The sequence below is a fragment of the Oryzias latipes genome, chromosome 2 (assembly GCF_053564925.1).
Source record: "Oryzias latipes strain Hd-rR chromosome 2, Olatipes_Hd-rR_3.1".
Taxonomy (NCBI): Eukaryota; Metazoa; Chordata; class Actinopteri; order Beloniformes; family Adrianichthyidae; genus Oryzias; species Oryzias latipes.
Window position 1 is genome coordinate 20564597 of NC_136238.1, and position 20959 is coordinate 20585555.

General features: G+C 38.9%; 1 protein-coding gene across 3 annotated transcripts in view; it reads left to right on the forward strand.

The window, feature by feature from the left end:
- The window catches only part of LOC110016566 (uncharacterized), a 173392-nt gene extending 153132 nt beyond the window's left edge, over positions 1–20260 (forward strand). The window contains exons 2-3 of one of the 3 annotated variants that reach the window (XM_078936938.1): positions 7230–7576; positions 16340–20260. In XM_078936938.1, coding sequence (XP_078793064.1) covers positions 7432–7576; positions 16340–17784 — 1590 coding nt within the window. In that variant the 5' untranslated portion in view covers positions 7230–7431 and the 3' untranslated portion in view covers positions 17785–20260. Of the gene's footprint in view, positions 1–7168; positions 7577–16339 lie in introns of those variants that run through there. The other 2 variants (XM_078936939.1, XM_023962564.2) reach the window with 2 other exon arrangements.
- The last annotated feature ends 699 nt before the right edge of the window (positions 20261–20959 follow it).

Sequence of the window (20959 nt, forward strand, 5' to 3'; positions counted from 1 at the left end):
TTAGCAAAGAAACTGTTGCTAAGGGCCCACATAAAGGAAGGATCCTCCCCCAGGACGGACAGGCGATTTACCAGAACTCAGAGAGGAATTAAGTTTTCTAACACTACAACTACATATTTAAAGTCCAGCAGATGAGCTTCATCCAGATGATGTTGGGGGATGCTGGGGTGGTCAGATGAGGCAGAGGCAGTATCCACGGCCAGGTGTATAAGCAGTAGTAGAGGTGAGCCAGAGAGGAGGTGCACGGTTAGGTACAGGAGGACGGATGAGCCAACTGGAATCTGGAAGCACCCTGGAGGGGAGAGGGAAAGATGGACTGTGTGAATCCTACTGCACCAAACAGAGACATGGACTACTAAATGATAAATAAATGATCAAGAATTGAGGAGAGGATGAGAGGAAAAGTAGATGAGAACAGAGGACAGAACCCCAGTTTACCATAGCTACCCCAGCCAAAAATCCTCTTTGCCACAATTGACAAAATAATAAACCCAATCTCTGGCCCACCCTCCACTTTTAGCAATAAAACCTGTGAGGAGTTTGCAGTTGACTGTACCACAATGATAGATGACATTAGATCATCTGTCTTACAGGGGAGGGATCAACAACCCCTTGTTGACCTATCCATTGCACGTCCCCCTATCAGTGAAAGGACGCTCAATGGTTTTGTCTTGATTGATGCTGCAGCACTCCAACAAGTCATGTCCCAAATGTATACCAAAACTTGTTCTGTTGATTCCATCTCCCCCTTACTTTTTAAGTCAGTTTTCACCTTATGTGGAAGATTCATTAAACATCTTGAACTGCTCTCTTCAGACTGGAGTCTTCCCTTTTATCCCTAAAGACTACCATGGTGAGACCCATTCTGAAGAAGAGTGGTTTAGATGTGTTCAATTTAAATAACTTAAAGCCAGTATCCAACCTGTCATTTTAAAGTAAAATTTTAGAAAAGCTTGTTTTTACCCAACTAAATGATTATATCATTGAAAATAACATTTTAGAAAAAGTTTCAGAGTTTTAGACCTCAGCACTCAATCCAAAAAAGTATTACTGGACCTGAGTGCAGCCTCTGACACAGTGGACCACTCTATCCTTTTAAACAGACTTCATGACATGGTTGGAATTACTAGGACAGCTTTTAATTGGTTTAAATCCTACCTCATAGATAGATAGAGATTTTACTTTTAATTTACAAGATTTTTCATCTGAAAGGCACAAACTGACATGGGGGGTATCCCAAGGCTCTATCCTAGGTCCCACACTTTTTAATCTTTACATGCTTCCACTTGGTGATGTCATCAGGAGCTTTGCTGATGACACTCAACTGAATGTAGCTGTGTCTCCTGATGACACTGGAACAGTGGATAAACTTTTAAATTGTATTTTAGATATTAAAATGTGGATGGGGGAGAACTTTTTGCAGCTCAACCAAGACTATCTGTCAACCAAATTTATGACCATATGTGATAGAGTAAGGAACCTCGGTGTGATTCTAGATGCAGATCTTAACTTTGACCAACACATGAATCAAGTACGGTAACTAAAACTGCATTTTACCATCTGAGGAGTATCGCCCGAGTAAGACCCTTTCTCTAGAGCCAGTGCTGAAATCTTAATTCATGCTTTTATTACATTAAGAATAGAGTTTTGTAATGCCCTCCTTTCTGGTGTAAAGGAAACCCCTCTTATCACATGCAGCTAGTCCAGAACTCTGCTGCTCGCCTTTTAACGAGAACCAGGAGGAGGGAGCACATTACACCGATCTTAAAATCTCTGCACTGGCTCCCTGTCAGCTTCAGGGTTGATTTTTAAATTCTTTTAATAGTTTACAAGAGTGTTCATGGTCTTGGTCCTTCTGTTATATCAGACTTGCTTTTAACTTAACTAACCTCCCAGAGCCTTTAGATCCTCAGGTACTGGCCTGCTGAAGGTCCCTAGGGTCAGAACAAAAGAACCATGGCGAGGCCTCATTTAGAAACTACGGTGTAGGTACAATAACCGTTCGGCCTGGAACTACTGTTCGGGGTCCTATTGACTGAAGGAAACGTCACACTACGGTAACCCCACTTGGACATACTACGTAGAGTGGAGATCTGCTCGGGCTCTACATATTTTAATTTCACGTTCCCTTTTGTAACCTAAAGTTATTTTCCTTCATAAATTGTGTCCGACAATATTCTTTGTAATTTTTATAAAACGATTTTGCCACAATCCGCTTGTTATTCCAGTTTCAGTTCAGCCATTACGGCTGAAAATGTTGTTAGCACGGCTTAATGTTGTGCTTCTGGGTCCGATCTGCCAATAATAAAGCACTGGGCGCAGGGATTATAAAAACTATAAGCAAACATGCATTCAATAATTATCATAAAAAGAATGAAAGCACGTTTAGAAGACGATGTCGCTCTATAACGGAGCTCTGTTTGTTTACAACAGACGTCATAATATTTTCGTCTATGGTGGTATCGTACTTTGTCCAGACCAATCACTATCTGACTCGTCATCGGGCCAGCGGACAGCCAATCACATAATGTGATGTCAGCATTAGTCCCAGGACCCCGAACGGAAGTTCCATGCTGAACGGTTATTGTACCTACAACGGCCCTCGTCTGTGGAACAGCCTGCCTGATGATGGGAGGCCTCATCCACTGTCGAGGTTTTTAAAAATAAATTAAAGACCCATCTATTTAATTCAGCTTTTAACTAGATCTTCTATGGGGTATCTAGAATTTTTAATTTTGTAATATTATACAACATAAGGGAGCCGGTTTAGCTCGTGCTGGTTTGCGGCGTCTTCCGTCCGCGATACCAGGGTTCAAATCCGGGCTGCTCCCTGTTCCCTTCTCTACCTCTGTGCCGGTCCCAAGCCCGGTTGCTTTGAGAGGGTTGCGTCAGGAAGGGCATCCGGCGTAAAACATTGCCAAGTTTACCATGCAACTTGTTCACTGTGGCAACCCCTGATGGGAAAAAGAGAAACAACAACATACTACATATTTATTTGTTCAATGTGTTTATATTTTCTTTCTTTTTTTGTTGTTGTCTTAACATCTTAACTTATTCTTATTTATATTTCAGGTGTTTTAGACTTTTTATGCATTCACTTTTTACATTTTTTTATGTTTTAGCTGTTTGCTTTTTTATCTTTTGACTTTTCTATTTATCACTGTTACATTTTAGACTGTTTAGGAGTGTTTTCTCACCCTTAGCTGGGGTGTTTGTGTCTACGCTGACACCCAGGCCAACAGGAGGACAGAGCAGACGGCACCTTCTTGGTTCTCTCTTCTTATGTTTTTTTTTCTTCTTAAGACATTTCTCTTTTGCTTGTGCTTGTTTTTGTGTGTTATATTATGAGGGGCTTATTTAATCATTTTTTGCATTAGTGTTTTTGCATTCTTGTTTGATTTTATGTGCAGCACCTTGACCTGTTTTCTTTACAGCAAAGGTGCTATAGTAATAAATTAATTTGAATTTAGCAATAAATTTGAATTTAATTTAAATGTATTTCTGCATTGGGTTAATTCCTTTTCAGTGTCTAAGGTTGGTTTTGTCGGCACAAACCAAGTTTTGAAAAGCAGAGAGTGGGTTTGTATGGAAGTGATTCTGTAGCATAATTAAAGATAAATGTCAAAACCAGAAATGCTTTTTCATTTTCAGAATGAAGCTGCATTTTTTGACTCAAAATTAATATGAAAAAGCAATCCACCAAAATGCTTTTTTATTTTCTTCTTCAACACTGCTCATTCTGTCACTTAATTGAAATGATAATGAAAATGGTATTTGACATTTCATTTTCAAAAGGTTTCCTGATAAATGTGTGGCAAAAGTCATTTAGAAATGTCTAATTAGATCATTACAATGTATTAACAGAAATGCCTTTTCCTTTTCAAAATGTAACTGCATAAAATGACTCAAAATTAAAATGAAAAATCAATACTTCAAAATGCTTTTTCATTTTATACTTAAAAACCGCTTATTCTGTGTCATAATTAAAACGAAAATGCAAAGAGGGGATTGCATTTGCATTTTAACATTCACCCTGAGAACATTGTCGCAATATTCATTTCGAGAAAGCATTTCCAGCGAGGAGGCAGGGCGATGACGTCACTGCTATCTCTGTGTGTCCGTCTGGTAAGAGACACAGACATGCTAGGAGCAGAGGAGCTTTCTGTTAGTGGCAGAGGAGAGGGCTTTGTGTTGGTTATGAACATCTGATGATTTTACAAAGCTTCTCAGGACTATCTAGCACCATTTCTGCCTTCTGCGGTCCTCCTTCGGACAAGCTTTTTTTTCTTCGGACTTGCGGCAGCCACCTTCGCATAGCGGAGCGCGAAGCTTTCGATTGCCGAAGGCGGAAATACCAACACAAAGCCTCCTCCTCTGCCGCTAACACAAAGTTCCTCTGCTCCTAGCATGTCTGTGTCTCTTACCAGACGGACACACAGAGATAGCAGTGACGTCATCGCCCTGCCTCTTCACTGGAAATGCTTTTTAGAAATGATTATTGAGACAAGTTTCGCAGGGTGGATGTGAAAATGCAAATGCAATCTATTAATACATTAATCTATGTATTGGTGTTTAATTATGACACAGAATAAGTGGTTTTTAAGTATAAAATGAATAAGCATGTTTAAGTATTGCTTTTTCATTTTAATTTTGAATCATTTGATGCAGTTACATTTTGAAAATTAAAAAGTATTTCTGTTAATTCATTTTAATGATCAAATTAGACATTTCTAGATGAATTTTGCTACACATTTACCAGAGAACTTTTTGAAAATGAAATGTCAAATACCATTGTGACGGTGTGGCACCGTCAGATGACAAGGGGGTCCCACACTGTTTCTATTTTATGTGTATTTTTGTATATTTTATGTTTAAACATGTTTCCTGTGACCTTCCTGCGGCCTAATGAAGGGCACCGCCCCGCAGGAGGGGCGGTAGCTCCTTTACATCCTTTTTCGGCGGTACCCCGTAACAACCATTTTCATTATCATTTCAATTAAGTGACAGAATGAGCGGTGTTGAAGAAAAAAATGAAAAAGCATTTTGGTGGATTGCTTTTTCATTTTAATTTTGAGTCAAAAAATTCAGCTTCATTTTGAAATTAAAAAAGCATTTCTGGTTTTGACTTTTATTTTTAATTATGCTACAGAAACGCTTCCATAGGTTTGAAGATGGTCAGGAGAACTTATTTTAAGAGGACTTCTACAAACAACCACAATCTTAGAGGAAGTTTTCTGAGCATTCATAGAATGCGTTTCAAATGAGTCATCATTTTACACAAGGAGCAAATGAGTTTTTCCAAGTGCATGCTGGAAATTCTTAGTTCTACCTTGTAAAGCACTTTGTGGTATTTACCTATAAATTGTGCTTTATTGTCAGATAAATGCATCTAAACATTAAAGAAACTTTCTTCCAGAGACCTGGTCTCACGGGCTGTGCACAGACTTCAATCGGCATGGTCCTCCCCCAAGGACGCAGATATGTTGTCATCCGGCTCGAATGGACCAAAGAATGTCAGATAAATGCATCTAGACATTAAAGAAAAACACAATTATAAACAACAAACCATAACAAGAATCAAGTTTCTCATGCATGAGGGAGAGGAGCAAGAGTGACAGAAAACGTCTACCACGCTTCTCTTCTCAAAGGTCTGCCTCTCCCTGTGCACCTTTTATTAAGAACACAAGTGGGAGGTCACAATTTCAAGACAAAGAGAAAAGTTTATTAGGGGGTGTTGTATAATGACCCATTTGGTGGATTCTAACTTCAAACAGTATCCCTTATCAGCTAAGGACAGTGTGTCGTAAACCCCTCATCCTGGGTGGGGGATGAGAAGCAGATGAACAAACACACAGAACTGTTTTCAGAAGAGGTAAAAAGGTCAATCTGAGTGTTATGTTTAAACATACATTTAACCAAATACATTTAGGCAATGATAATAATAAAACAAATTCCTTCACATGCTTTATCAATCATTTTTTGTCTCTTTTCCTTCTTCTAAGTTCCAACTTGTGTGTGTGAAGGTAGCCATGGCAACCATTGTCCAGGTCAAAGGGAGGACCTCAGCCATCCAGTCTCCAGGCTTTTTGATTTAATTTTATTTGATAAACATTTGTTTCACACATTTTAATAGTAGAATTCAACACGGGACATATAGTGGATTGTAATAATAGGAACAAAAATAGCAACAATAAAATAATCCTCCTCCCCTTAAAACATGCATTTGACTCTGAACACGTCTAAAACAAATAAAAGCTAAGACCAGTGCTGGAGCTCCTGCAAGTTTATTTTATAAGAGCCTGCCTCTTAAAAACATTAAAAAGTTAAACAACTAGAGATAAAAATGTCTGTTGGTATATTTATGGAATTTGGCCGTGTCCCAGCCAGCAAGGCCAAGTCAGCCCCATATGGTTTAAAAGTGGGCGGGAAGGGGACCCCCAATGGGTTTGTCCACAGTAGGAGTTTTTAGAATGTTCAACAATCTGGGCTAAATGAAACTAGAGGATGAAGTAAAAAAGAAATTCCAGTTTTAAAGGAATATCATGATGGCTTCCAACTGTCTATTTCCTTTTCCTTTCTTTTTTGTATTTCTTCTCTTTGGGAGGTTACACAAAACTGCACTGTAACACATAAGGAAAAAAACAACCGTTCCACAATCCCTACATTCCCTCCAGCCTTATCTAAACATTTAGATGGACCATTATCACAAATTTATTGCATTTTCTCAGAAAAATAACCACAACTTCACGTTTGTTTGTTTGTTTTTTGTGTGAAATGATTCCAAAAACCCATGCGTCATCCTGGAAGTACTGCTTTATCATCAATGCAGACGACTGAGTTTCTCTTTTTCTTACAATTTTGTTGTTGGTTGGCCTTTTGTGATTTTTTTTTCTGGGAAAGAAGTGAACCTAGACTCTAAACATTGGAATACACTTATCCAAAAGTGCTAGGACATATGGTGAAAGCTCTAGATCTAGTCAAATTCAGTAAAAAGCACTTTAGATAGATGGAGTTTGATTCGGGATAAGATGATGATTGTTATCATCATTATTATTATTATTTCTGAGAAAGACAAATACTGGAAGATTCTGACTGACGTGTGTAGATTTACTCCAGTCCAGCTGGTGGCGCTACGCTGTTGGCCAAACAAAGAAGAAGAACAGCACGAAGCGCTACCAGCGTTAGCTTTTGTTGAGAGGACAGTGGTGTTTTGTTGGGACGTTTGTGAGGTTTGTGGACAGAAAGGACGATACGTGGTTCGTGTGGGAACTCTCAACATTTTCCAAAGTGTCGTAAATGAGTGAAGAAGTGTTGAACGGAAAGACAACGTGGATTGCTGTGATTGTGAGACTAGCAGATGATCGATCGGAGCTGCAGTGAAGAGGACGGCGGAGTTTGTGGGAGTTGGAGCTGAAGATCGGAGCAGGAACCATGTCTTCAGAACCTCAGGAAGGTTCTGTCAGAGAACAACTTTCTGCTGCTGAAGGAACCATCGTCCAGAACGAGGAGGAACTCTGTCGTCAGCGCAGACTGCTGGATATCAGCTGGAACCCGCAGCTTCAGCTACACATTGCAGGTTTGTTTACTGCGTCCACCTGCAGACAAATAGATCCATAAACGTCCTTGTTTTCCTTGCCTGAGCTCTATCTGGATCCAAACTGTGCGGCTGGATAGCTTCAATGTTGCTCCCGTTTAGTTTCAGCGTTACCTGAGGGTTGGTAGCTAGTGATAGAGTGTTAACAAAGGCATGATGGGAAATCAGTGCGCAGCTATGAATGGACCACCATCCTTTTTTAACGCCATTAACGGCGTTCAAAGTAATTCGTGTTAACGCGTTCAAAGTGACAGTCCTAGCAGCGCAGTGTTTTTCAACAAGCAGTGGTGGTTCTACACTAACTTACACCCCCATTCTCCGCTTTACGGTAACTGAGCGAACACGGCGGAAATCCATTTCCGGTTTTCAAAATAAGTTTTAAACACAAACGAACAGGGCTGAAATCTATTACCGGTTTTCAAAATAAGTTTAAAACTCTGAAAATGTAAAGGAATATTAACAGGAAAAAGGACATACTATTCTTATATTAATCAAATAAAAATGTATTATGAAAAAAGCCTGAGATATGATTGGGTGTGTATAAATCTACTACAAACCATATCATAGCTTGTTTAAGTATTTTAATTGTAAATGTAATTAAATTTTTCCACACGTGGACATGTTATGATGTATGATTTTTGAGAATCAGTGCAAACACTTCAAAATGAAATATAGAAGTGTAGACTTGATTTAAAGGTCCAATACGGTTTGGTATTTGTGATAAAATGGCTAAGATCCTTAAATAATATTTCTTTATAATCTGTCATAGTATGTAAAATATTTTACTTCTGGATTTGGATGCTGTGTTTTAGACACTGTAGCTTAAGATTTTACCATAATCCATGATAGGAACTACTGTATTTTCTGGACTATAAGTCGCCCTTTTTTTCATAGTTTGGCAAGGGGTGCAACTTTTACTCCGCCGCGACTTATGTTAGAAATAAATTGAAATAAATACATTGTTAACCCTCCTGTTATGTTCATTTGTGAGGAACAGAGATGATGTTCCTGGGCCAATTTGATGTATGAGGTATGTTAAGTGTTAAGAGTATGTTAAGTGACTCAGAGATTCAGCAAACCTTTTTTTACAGTAAGATCTTGAAGCCTAAAAACACAATATTCTATTTTCCAATGATTTCATAGATTCAGAAATGCAATAAAAATGACAACTGTTTCTACAGTTGTCAGTTGGGCGGCCGTGGTGCAGCGGTAGGGCGGTCGACTCATGATCGTAAGAATGCAGGTTCAATTCCCACCTTGCACGCCCATGAGTCAAAGTGTTCTTGGGCAAGACACTGACCCCCACCTTGCCTCTGGTGGTAGGCGGGCGCCCGTGTTCGGCAGCGGAGCCGCCACCAGTGTCTGACTGGGTGAATGGGTCTGTGACTGTAAAGCGCTTTGTCTTTGTAGGACGAAAGGCACTATATAAGTATACGCCATTTACCATTTTCAAATACAGGATGAAAACAGAGTATTAGTTGTAGGGTTGTGCCGATGGACGATATCATCGTCCATCGTGATGGGTGACTGACATCCCGATGGAGAGACACCATCGTGATGCCACGCCCCCGCCACGTTGCGAGTCAACACCATAAGCCGTGGTTACATGGACAAAATATCTTGATGGGATCAATAGTCGGATTAGAATCCAACCGTGTACATGGGCCAAGAAAAATGTTTTCAGAATATAAAAGCGTTCACTAAGGTCACACTTTCTGTCGGAATAAATCATTCGCACATGCGCAGTAGGGTTTGACAAACCGGAAAGGGAAATATAAATTCCGCCGAGCGGCTTTTTTTTTCTCAAACTTTATTGAATGTAACAATTCGATACAAAACAATGTTAAACAGCGCTGAGCGGCTATATATATTGACATGTCAGCTCGGTAAAATACGAGATGATCTTCTAAACGTGCTTTTAATAATGTTACGGTTATTATGAAACACCTGTTCGCTCATCATTTGAATTTTAATCCGTGTGGTCAGCGCTTTTTCTGAACAAAGCCAGGATTAGCAGTATGCTAACACACGGGCTAACAACATTAGCTTTGGGTGGCGCTGCATGTTGGCTGCTCGTTAAACATGTAAGAATAACATCAGCCTTTATTTAGTCGGGACACGACTGGAAACACAAATCCATGTGATTGTTTGAATGTTTTCTAAGGACTGAGCGACATTTCTGCTTTGACGCTCAAACCGCTGTGTCTGTTGACGATCCGAGCTGTGCTCAGACACACGTTTAGACCCGGTTCTGAGTTCGGTTGCTTGTACCCATAGAGCTGCGGGACGGATCGCAGTCTTAAATCTCCCACATATACCGCTCATGTACCCCCCCAAACGCAAAGCTGTAAATCCGCGCTCCGTCGGTCCACTTCGCTAGTTAACTAGAAGAACTTCGGGAGCGGACTACTTCTTTTCTATTTTGTTTGTTACTTTTTTTGTTAAAGTCACTTCCCTCAGTTTATACTGGATCATCGCAGATTAGTCATTAGTTGGGAAATAAAATGAAAAAAGCAAAATAAGGAATAGCAGTTATATAAGAACGAAAAATGTAAAAATACCCCCCCCCCCCCCAACCCCCCCAGGCGATGTCATCGTCCATCCCGATGGTTGACTGCAAACATCGTCAACGGCCAATTTAAGGGACATCGCCCAGCCCTAATTAGTTGGCCAATGATGTTTCATGAAAGGAATAAATAAATAAGTATGAGAAAGAATTACTGTGAAATTATGAGATGCTATGATTATGTCATATGAGTTTGTGCAAGTTATTATATCTTGGTCTCAGATTTTGTCAAATAAATTTCCCGTCAAAATGCAACTTATAGTCCAGTGCGACTTATCTGTGTTTTTATTTCTACTTTATAATGCATTTTTGGGCTGGTGCGACTTATACTCCACAGCGACTTAGTCCGGAAAATACAGTACTTTAATTTTCTGTAGGACTGTTTTCTAGACAGACAATCATTTCCACGCACTTTTACTGTAAAAAAATTGAGTTATTCATGTTTGATATCCCAAATATTTATACTTTCACAATCGCTGATAGCTTTTTTCTGACAGACATGCTATTTTTGAACACGTTTTATTCAAGTATGCAGATCAGTTTTTGACTTTTACATCTGAAAGAAATGAAAGAAAGAGAACAAGTGGCATCTCAGCAAAAATGAAAGCATCAACAGGAGTCATTTTTCCCAGGTCACGAAAAACATGGCTATAAATAATGAAACTATCATTAACTAACAGATGAAATGTTAGAATGTTTGCACTTATTATGATTGGATAAGCCGCCCACAGAGGTAAACACAATGGTCCCATTGCTAATATACACTTTGCAAAAATTTATCCATCCAGCCAACCAAAATGTTCAGTCACAGGAGTCCATAAGTCATCGAACATCTCTGACCTCAAATGAAGTTTAGATGTTATTTTTCCATCAAATAAACTTTCCTCAAAGCCTCCATCCACTGTTCAAAGTTCGGGTGTGAAGTTTTAAGCCAAGATCATCTGTTTTGCCACTAGTAGAAGAATTTGTACAAGTTTCGCTTTTTTCTTCTCTATATCTTCTTCAGGAAGGATGCCTATTATACACTAAAGTGGATTTAATGGTAAATTAATCTGTGCTATGACTTTAATATTGTTTTAAATTCCCTACCAGTATGGTATCAGAATAGGGCAATCCCAAAAATTATGTGTGTGATCTCCAATTTTATTGCATTTTCTCCAACATAAATCAGATTTATCTTTGTCTTATTTAGATATAGTAAAAGGTGTCTTGAACAATCTAATAATTTTCCAGTTAAATTCATTCCATGTTGGACTGTTTGTAATTTAATGAGCCCCCTCGCAGATTGCTTCCCACTTTTCATCCTCAATGACTGTTTGCCTCCAACTCCCATTTCCCTTTCAGATCTAATGAATTATTTGACACGTGTGTCTGCAAACATTTGTACATATTTGATTCTATCTCCTTCTTTCATTTATCAACAATGCCTCTGATCGTGAAATGTACTATTTGAGTTGGTGGTTGTCTCAAAACCTCCCATTCCCCACAAGACCTCAAGTAGTCCCTTAATTGCAAATATCTATAGAAATCCATGGATTCTATACCATATTTATCCTGCAATTGCATGAAAAACTTTAAGATGTATCCATCAAACAGTTGATGTATTGCTAATAAACCTTTTTGCCCCAATTTGAGAAACCAGGATATATCTTGTTTGGCAAAAAATCAGCTACTTTGGAAATCTTGAGTACTCTTGAAGTTGTCAGGGGGGTGCCAATGTTTTTCCTGACCATACTCTCGGTGTACACAAGACCAACTTTTTTATTTTATTTTGAGGTCTCTTCATTTTTTCTGTCCTCTGTCTTCAAGTGAAACTGAGGAGCAAGCATAGTTCTCCAGTTTTTTCCAATATGTGTCCTTATTTTGACTCACCCGTTCAACCAGCCCTCTTAGTTGAGCCGCCCAATAATACATCTTGAGATTTGGGAATCCTAAACCACCGTCCTTCTTAAAACTGCATAACATTTTTTTCAGAATTCTAGGCTTTTTATTTTGCCACACAAATGTAGAGGTCATCTTATTTAATGTTTTAAAAGTGGAGAATGGGATCTATATGGGAAAAGCTTGAAAAGGATATAACAGAAAAGGGAGAACATTAATTTTGACAGTTTCTATTTGACCTACTAAGGACAGAGGTAAGAATTCCGCAACTTATTAAGTCAGATTTTAAGTTTAAAATTAATTTACCATAACGTTCTATATACATTTTCGAATATTGTGACGTAACCATTACTCTTAAATATTTAAACCCTTGGGTGGTCCAATTAAATGAAACAATTTTATCTAAATCCGCTGGCCTCTCCCCTACCGTCATCATAGCATGCAATTTAGATTCATTAACTTTGTAAGAGGATATTAATCCAAAGTTCCGTAGGCAGTCCAAAAGAGGAGGGACAGAGACAAGTATTGATTTAATTAGTTCATTCTCTTCAGTTATTATCCAGTTACGGAAACACTACTATTTTACATTTTAACAAGTGCTGATTGCCTTTTTCTAGCAGAGACTATGCTTGAGACACTGTCGTTTAAGATTTTGCCATATAAGGTTCTTTGTCTTTGATCTTTGGCGTGAAGGATCTTTGTCATCTGCCAGTAGGTCTTCTTAGGTTTCTACCTGTGCCCTCTTGTTTTTGGTCCCACATAACAATGGACTTCATTACCAGTATTCCTAAGTCCAGAAGTCAAGTTATTCCATGCTATACTCCCTTCTTGTTTTGAGAAATCCTGTGGAATGAATTGTATACAGCCACATTAAATAATTCATTTCTAAGGTATTTATCCTAATATCCCGCAACAAACAGAAACTGCAAACAGAAATTGTTTATAATTTTTATTTCTTTAATAAAAGGTGTAATGTAATAGATTGTAAATTAAAGTATGACACACAAATCGATGTAAAAGATCACAATTTTTAATTTAACTATAAACAAGATTAGAATCCCACTCAATTTCCAAGTTATAAAATACTACAACAATAACACATTTACAATTTTTTTTGTAGTCTCCTGACACAAACTGCAGTTCCAGTCTCCAGGTCTTGCATTGTCTACCTGCATTTCGTTCATTTGGAGACACTGCACATGGAACCAACGAGAACAAGTGTCGCATTGAATCTGTGAAGACGCAAAGAATAAAAATTTAATTGTCAAGACATATATAGATTTTTTGATATCAACAGTATTGTTTATGCTTTACAAAGATTGAGCTATCACAATTTGGGAGATTTAAGGTGGTACAGGACCTAAATTCAAAATACGAAGGCGGTTAAGGTCATACCAATTATGTGGGCTCCTTTTTCAACCTTGATGATTGGTTGTCTTAGTACAGAGGTTCTTAACCTTTTTGACACCAGGGCCCATTTTTCCCAGTACAAAGTGGATCGAGACTTATTCAAATTTAAATGTTAATTTAAATGGATCTATGTCATGCTTGGTTTGTATTTATCAGAAGAAAAATGTGTCATGTAAACATACAGTTCAGAATACTCTGACACAATCAGACTCATTCGGATCAAAATTTCTTTCTGATCGAGATAGGTGGGTTATGTAGATCATTGATCTGATTGTGGTGCATACTAACAGTTTATTACGATCGTGGAAATCATAATAACTACTACTACTACTACTACCACTACTCTGGTTTTATGTCATGCATAGACGATGTGGTGCTCCTGAGCGTGAACAGGACCGACTGGATGCTCAGCGCGAGCGGTGCGCCATAGCTTCTTGTTTGCAGAAAAGGGAGGGTGCCTTGTTCATGGTGTGCGGTTCAGTGTGGGGGTGTTTTACCGTGTCTCCCGGTAGAACGGTCTCTCCCAGCAGAGGAGTGGCTTTGTGGCGGTGTGTGAGCTTTTCAAAATGGAAATGCCGCAAAGTCCTTAAAAACCATCATGTCTTTCCAGTCGTGTCCCGAAAAAATAAAGGCTGATGTTATTCCCACATATTTATGTGCAGTAAAATTGCTCAGGGTGGCTTTGACTGCATGGATTTTATGTTCAATCCAGGCTAAATGTTGTTAGCACTTGTTAACTTAATTCTAACCCTTCTTCCAACTCCTTTCCGCCACAAAAAAAAAGCACTGACCTCACAGATTAAAAATTAAATTATGAGCGAACAGGCGCTTCATAATAATCATAATAATAACAGCATGTTTAGAAGAGCATCTCGCTCTATGCAGCAGCTCTGTTTGTTTACAATGGAACTCAATATTTCTTCTTCTACGCCCATTTTCAGTATTTTAGAGAGTTGTGCGCATGTCGAAATGAATCATCCCAACTTAAGGTGTGGCGTTTGTAAACATTTGTTATAATCGGAAAAAAAAAGTTTTTCTGGGCCCATGCCCACAGTTGAATTCTAATCCGATCTTTGATCCGATCAAATATATTTTCCACATGTTACCACAGCCATTGGGGCGGCCGCGGTAGGGCGGTCGACCCGTTACCAATCGTAAGATTGCAGGTTCAATTCCCGCCCTGCACGCCCATGAGTCGATGCATCCTTGGGCAAGACATCAAACCCCACCTTGGCTCTGGTGGTAGGCAGGCGCCTGTGTTTGGCAGCGGAGCCGCCACCAGCGTGTGAATGTGTGTGTGAATGTGTGTGTGACTGGGTGAATGGGTGACTGTAAAGCACTTCGGGTCTTGTAGGTAGAAAATCGCTTTACAAGTATACACCATTTTCCATTGACTTGGCCTTATCAGACACTTCTGTGTTTTTGTTTCTGTCGCCAGTGGATTCAATGCAATTCCATTTTATTTATATAGCCTAAATTCACATCAAAGGTCGTCTCAATGGGCTTCGTACCGGTAATTTGGAAAGTAAATATAAAGTGTAAGGGATAATAAGTACATAGAATACTATACTTGACTAACTAACAAACTAAAGTAAACTAAACATCCCTGCACTTAGACCCTCCTTCCCGGTAAGGAAAAACTCCTAAAAAAGCTGGAATCCGGAAGAAACAAAGAAACCTCAGGGGTGCCCACATGAAGGAGGGATCCTCCCCCAGGTCAGACAGGCAGTATGCCAGAACTCAGAGAACTTATCTAACTCTCCAACTACATTTTAAAACATTTCAGCAGATGAGCTTCATCTAGATGGAATTGGGGCACGGCTGAGGGCGCAAGAGGAGCCAGAGGCAGGATCCACTGCCAGATGTAGGAGCAGTAAATTTAAGCATTTAAGCAAAATCTAGATCACATTTGAATGGTTCCTACATGAAATCTAGCGGACAAATGAAGTTTAAAGCAGCTGCAGATATTTTAAAGAGGATGAATACAAACTTCATCTTCAAAAATTAAGGGAAACTGGAAGCTGAAAATAAAAAATAAATCTGTGCAAATATTGACTGACATTAAATCCATGGACTTTCTACAGTTATGGGGTTTTGAAATGCTACAATAATTGACTTCAGTGGGGAGGAAAGACCTATCTGGTGCAACACTCAGGCATTAGTAACCGCTCACACTTTGAACCACCTATGAACTTTATCAGTGATGACACTGATAGCTGGATCACCCTCGTCAAGGCTGTTGCGCACAAGCAAGGAGAGAGTTGAGGGAAAAAAATCAGCACTCATCAAACCATGAATAGGACAATTTGGACTTGTGTATTTATATAGCCAAATTACCAAATATGGAATTACTGTTTCCACATCTAGATGTGGATTTCATCCCCAAACAAATCTTCTGGTGTTGAGAAAGGGCCTTCGTTTTTTTTTTTTTTTTTTTCAAATCATCCAAATGCTTTAGAACAACTTAAACTTTTTTTGTTTTTGCTTTAGATTGTTTTGAGTTTGTCTGCTTTTTATGACCTCAAGGTCAGCTGGTAGGAAGCTTGGCTCCAAGACAACCCTTACACAGTAACAGAGACAGGATGAGGTTCTTTTGACCTGGGATTTGGCCTTTAAGGTGGAACATTTTCATGACTAAATCCAGCAAAAGAAAACCTTTATAGGCAGCAGAAAATCTGGGAGGTGAGGCAGAGGAGAGCTTTAACAGCAAAGCCCCATGATTCCCCCTCCTTAAAAAACTCAAACAACCCTACAAAATATACAAACCGAATTAAAAAAACAATCTGTATAAACTATGAGGAGATACTTGCTGACTCTTAACAGAGGGCTTGACAAAACCCAAAAGCCTGTAAATGTGTAAAAGGCTCCTTGTTGTGTTTGTGTCCCAGCAGTCCTCCCCCAGCATTGGATGACTGAAGATGAAGATCTCTGCAATCAGCAAAGGAACTTCGGAGTGGAACTGCAGGAACCAGAACCTCCACAGATTAAACAGGAACTGCAGGAACCAGAACCTCCACAGTTTAAAGAGGAGCTGCAGGAACCAGAACCTCCACAGTTTAAAGAGGAGCTGCAGGAACCAGAACTTCCACAGATTAAAGAGGAGCTGCAGGAACCAGAACTTCCACAGATTAAAGAGGAGCCAGGCGAACTCTGTATCAGTCAGGATGAAGATCATCTTGATCTGAAGCAGGAGACTGATACCTTGATGGAGATTTCTACTTATGAGGAAGATGAGAACAGTGAAGCAGAACTAAACAATCAGCAGAACTTTAATTTAACTGATAGTCAGGATGAAGAAGTAAACCAACATGAAGAATCAACATCAACTACAGAAGAAGAGACAGACCCACAGAACAGAGATCAGAGGAATAGAAAAGAGAGAAGTCATGTCCAAAGTGTGGACAGCTCTCACATGTTAGAAATTGACTCTGTTAGAAAAAAAAACAGAAAGGCATCTTTGTTTAGGAAACACAAACCATCTCCAAAAGGTAAAAGATCTTCCGATATAAAGTTTGGTCCAAAAAAAGGAATTGCACACAATGTGTCAATAAGAAAAGAGTCTGTAAGACCTTATATCTGTAAAGAATGTGGCATGGGCTTTGATTACTTGTCTCAAGTCAGAATTCACATGACTACTCATACAGGAGAAAAGCCCTTTCCTTGCAAAGAATGTGACACAAGTTTTAGCCGTGTATCTGATCTCAAAACACACATGAGAACTCACACAGGAGAAAAGCCGTTTTGTTGTAAAGAATGTGATACACGTTTTCGTCAATTATCTCATCTTCAAACACACATGAGAACTCACACAGGAGAAAAGCCTTTTACTTGTAAAGAATGCGATAAAAGTTTTAGTGAAATATCTAATCTCAGAACACACATGAGAACTCACACAAGAGAAAAGCCTTTTACTTGTAAAGAATGTGATAAAAGATTTAGTCAGAGGTCTCATCTCAAAATGCACATGATAACTCACACAGGAGAAAAGTCTTTTACTTGTAAAGAATGTAAAAAAAGTTTTCGTCAAATATCTGATCTCAATAGACACAAGAGAACTCATACAGGAGAGAAGCCCTTTTTTTGTAAAGAATGTGATAAAGGTTTTAGTCAAATATCTAATCTCAAAAAACACATGAGAACTCACACAGGAGAAAAGCCTTTTCCTTGTAAAGAATGTGACAAAAGCTTTAGTACTGTATTTAATCTCAAAAAACACATGAGAACTCACACAGGAGAGAAGCCTTTTTTTTGTAAAGAATGTGATAGAAGTTTTAGTTCTGTATTTAATCTAAGAAAACACGAGAACTCACACAGGAGAGAAGCCTTTATCTAAAAAAAAATGTAATTAAAGTTCTCGACTTAAGACACAAAGAAAAATCAAAGCCGCAAGCGGCGTTGTATGGCCCGCAGGCGCTCCACGCCCACCTAAACACCCACCTTTGATCAAAGCTAGTAATAGGTGCATATACTAATTATGCTTACTATGATAGTTATGCTAATGTGGCGATAAGTGCTACCATTGCGATCAGCATCATCTACTGACTCAGAAAAACACATTGCTTAAGATGTTAAATATGCTAATTATGCTAATATGGCTAAAAGTGCTAGATTAACAATCAGCATCATCAACTCACTCAGAAAAACGCATTGCTCCATTAGTAAGAGCTCCATGTCATAAATTCATAGAAAATGCACTTTTTTTCAAAATGGCGGCTGTTCTGTTGATTATATCTCCATAGCAACTATTTTATGTTTTGTTCGCCTAGGGATCAAGAACAGATTGACGTCAGTCTCAGACTAATCAGAAAAAGTAAACTTTTGGGTGTCCTTAGCAACAGATGTTTTTTGCTAACCTTGACCACATTCCTTATCTGTCCATATCAAGTATTTTTCATTATGTTCAGTTCTAGCCATGCATGCATGCATTCAAATTTCACAGCATTCCATTGAAAAACAAGAGTTATAAAATCTACAACTTCTAATTCCAACACTTTATTCCACAGTAGCTTGCCATTGATGCCCGAAAAGTTACGACAATATTGTGAAAATACCAACGACAAGTTTACAATTGTTTCTGATAGTAAATATACCCTTTTTTTCTAATTCAAGATGGTGGCCTTTCCCGGAGTCAAAGGTCAACGAAACTCTATAGGAGGTTGAAGACTTATGCTAGCGACATCTGCATAATATTTCGTGAAAATCGCTTAAAAAAAGCATCGTTTTTATCATCAATTCTCAAAGTTTGCCACAAAATGGCCACCAAAACTGTAGGTTGTGTGGCATAATGACTACAAAACTTCCTTGCGACATACCCGATTGTTTCCTGCTGCTGTAGCAGCAGTCACTGAATGCAAGGACCATATTATTTTCGGAGTTGGAAAGATTTCTGCGCCTTTGAGCGAAAATCTGACCCCCGCCACATACTCGAAAAGTCACCAAAATGTGCACACACCTAGGATGAATTGAAAATGAATTTTCAACAACAAACCGCCATCTTGAATTTAAAAAAAAAGCACTTTATGACAGAAATTTGCTCCAGTACCAAATTTTACAAATTTGTTTGATCGTCTCGTGACTTCTTGGGCATCAATGACAAGCTACTGTGGAAACCATGATGCAAGTAGAAGTTGTAGATTTTGAACAGCGTCCGTGTGGCGAGCTAACAAATGTAGCGCACTGTTATAACTCTTATTTTTCAGTGGAATGCTGTGAAATTTAAATGCATGCATCCATTGCTGGAACTGAACATAATGAAAAATACTGGATATGGACATATAAGGAATGTGGGCAAGGTAAGCAAAAAACATCTGTTGCTAAGGACATCCAAAAGTTTACTTTTTCTGATTAGTCTGAGACTGACGTCAATCTGTTCTTTATCCCCAGGCGATCAAAACATAAAATAGTTGCTATGGAGATAAAATCAACAGAACAGCCGCCATTTTGAAAAAAGTGGATTTTCTATGAACTTATCACATGGAGCTCTTACTAATGGAGCAATGTGTTTTTCTGAGTTAGTTAATGATGCTGATCGCAATGCTAGCACTTTAAGCCACATTAGCATAACTATCATAGGTAGCATAATTAGTATATGCATCTTTTACTAGCCTTGATCAAAGGTGGGCGGTGAGGGTGACGGTGCTGCATAGAGGTGGGCAGCGATGGCAAGGCAGTGGTACGTAGAGGCGGGGGGCGGGTACAGTCAAAATTAGAACAATATTTAGCAAGGTAAAGTTTCACGTCACATCCGGCAGTAAGAGTACTACCTTTCCGTTAGCAGCTGTTCACTTTCGTTAATTTCTTCTCCTTTTACTGTTGTGTTTTACACAAGTGCAACCTTAACGTAAAGGTAATACCCTTAATACCAGAATTGATGCAAAAATCTTACCTTGCTAAACATTGTTCTAATTTTTACTGTAGTAATACAATTTAAAAAATGCTTTTGGACTGTATTTAATATGTCCACATAAAACAGTAATAAATAAATGTAGAAAATCATACCCAATTAGTTTAATACAACGTCACTTCTGGGATTCAGGACGTTCCCTATCTGTTAGAAGCCGTGTCTCCGCTTTCGTGGTTGTGTTACTGGATTTATGAATTTGTACCACGATTGTTTTTGTGGTTGGGTATTCTGTCATTTGCACCTGGATTTGCTTTTGTGTTTCAGGACTCTGTAATTTGTTCCGTGGTTTGCTGTTGTGTTTCAGTATTTGTTAATTTGTTCCAAGATTGTGTTTAGTGCTTCATGATTTGCTAGTGTGTACCGGGTTAGTTTTATCTTAAAATAAATGTGTCTTGCACCTCTCGGCCACCGTAATTCATCAATCAGAGACATTTGATCGTAAAAACACAAAGTTCCCAGGATCAAAGATCACATTCAGATATTTCTGCTTTGTTTTCTTTAATCAGTTTTTAAATTTATTGATCATAAAAACCACAGAAGCATAAATAAATTTGTACAGGTTAGAAAAGCATCAGTTGTCCAAAACACCAGACGCTTTGTAAAGATGACAGAGGAGATGTGGGCTGAGCTTCTGCTGTGCTCAGATGGATGAATGTCCTCTCCATCCCTCATGGAGGAGAAGCTGAAGAAGCCATGCTGTGATCCTAGAACCTATAACAGACTCCCAGCCGATGAAACGGCCTCTTAAGCAGAGAGCAGAATGTTGATCTGGGGCCTCATTTATAAACGTTGCGTACGCACAAAAGAAGGCGTACGCCACTCTCTACGCAATAGTTGATATTTATAAAAAGCAAACTTGACGGGAAAATGTGCGGTCCTTCAGGCAAGCTCTGACCCAGGCGTACGCACAAAAACGGATGAAATGAGAAACGACGACACCGTCGGCAGATGGAAGAAACACGTGAAAGTGAAAATGACGATCCTGCCTCTCATAAATAACATGAAGACTTCACAAAGCAAGTCTTACAATTAACAGCCTACACGAACACCCGTTTGATTGATCAGCAGTGAAACAGACAAAAAAATCAAACGGAAATTACAACAT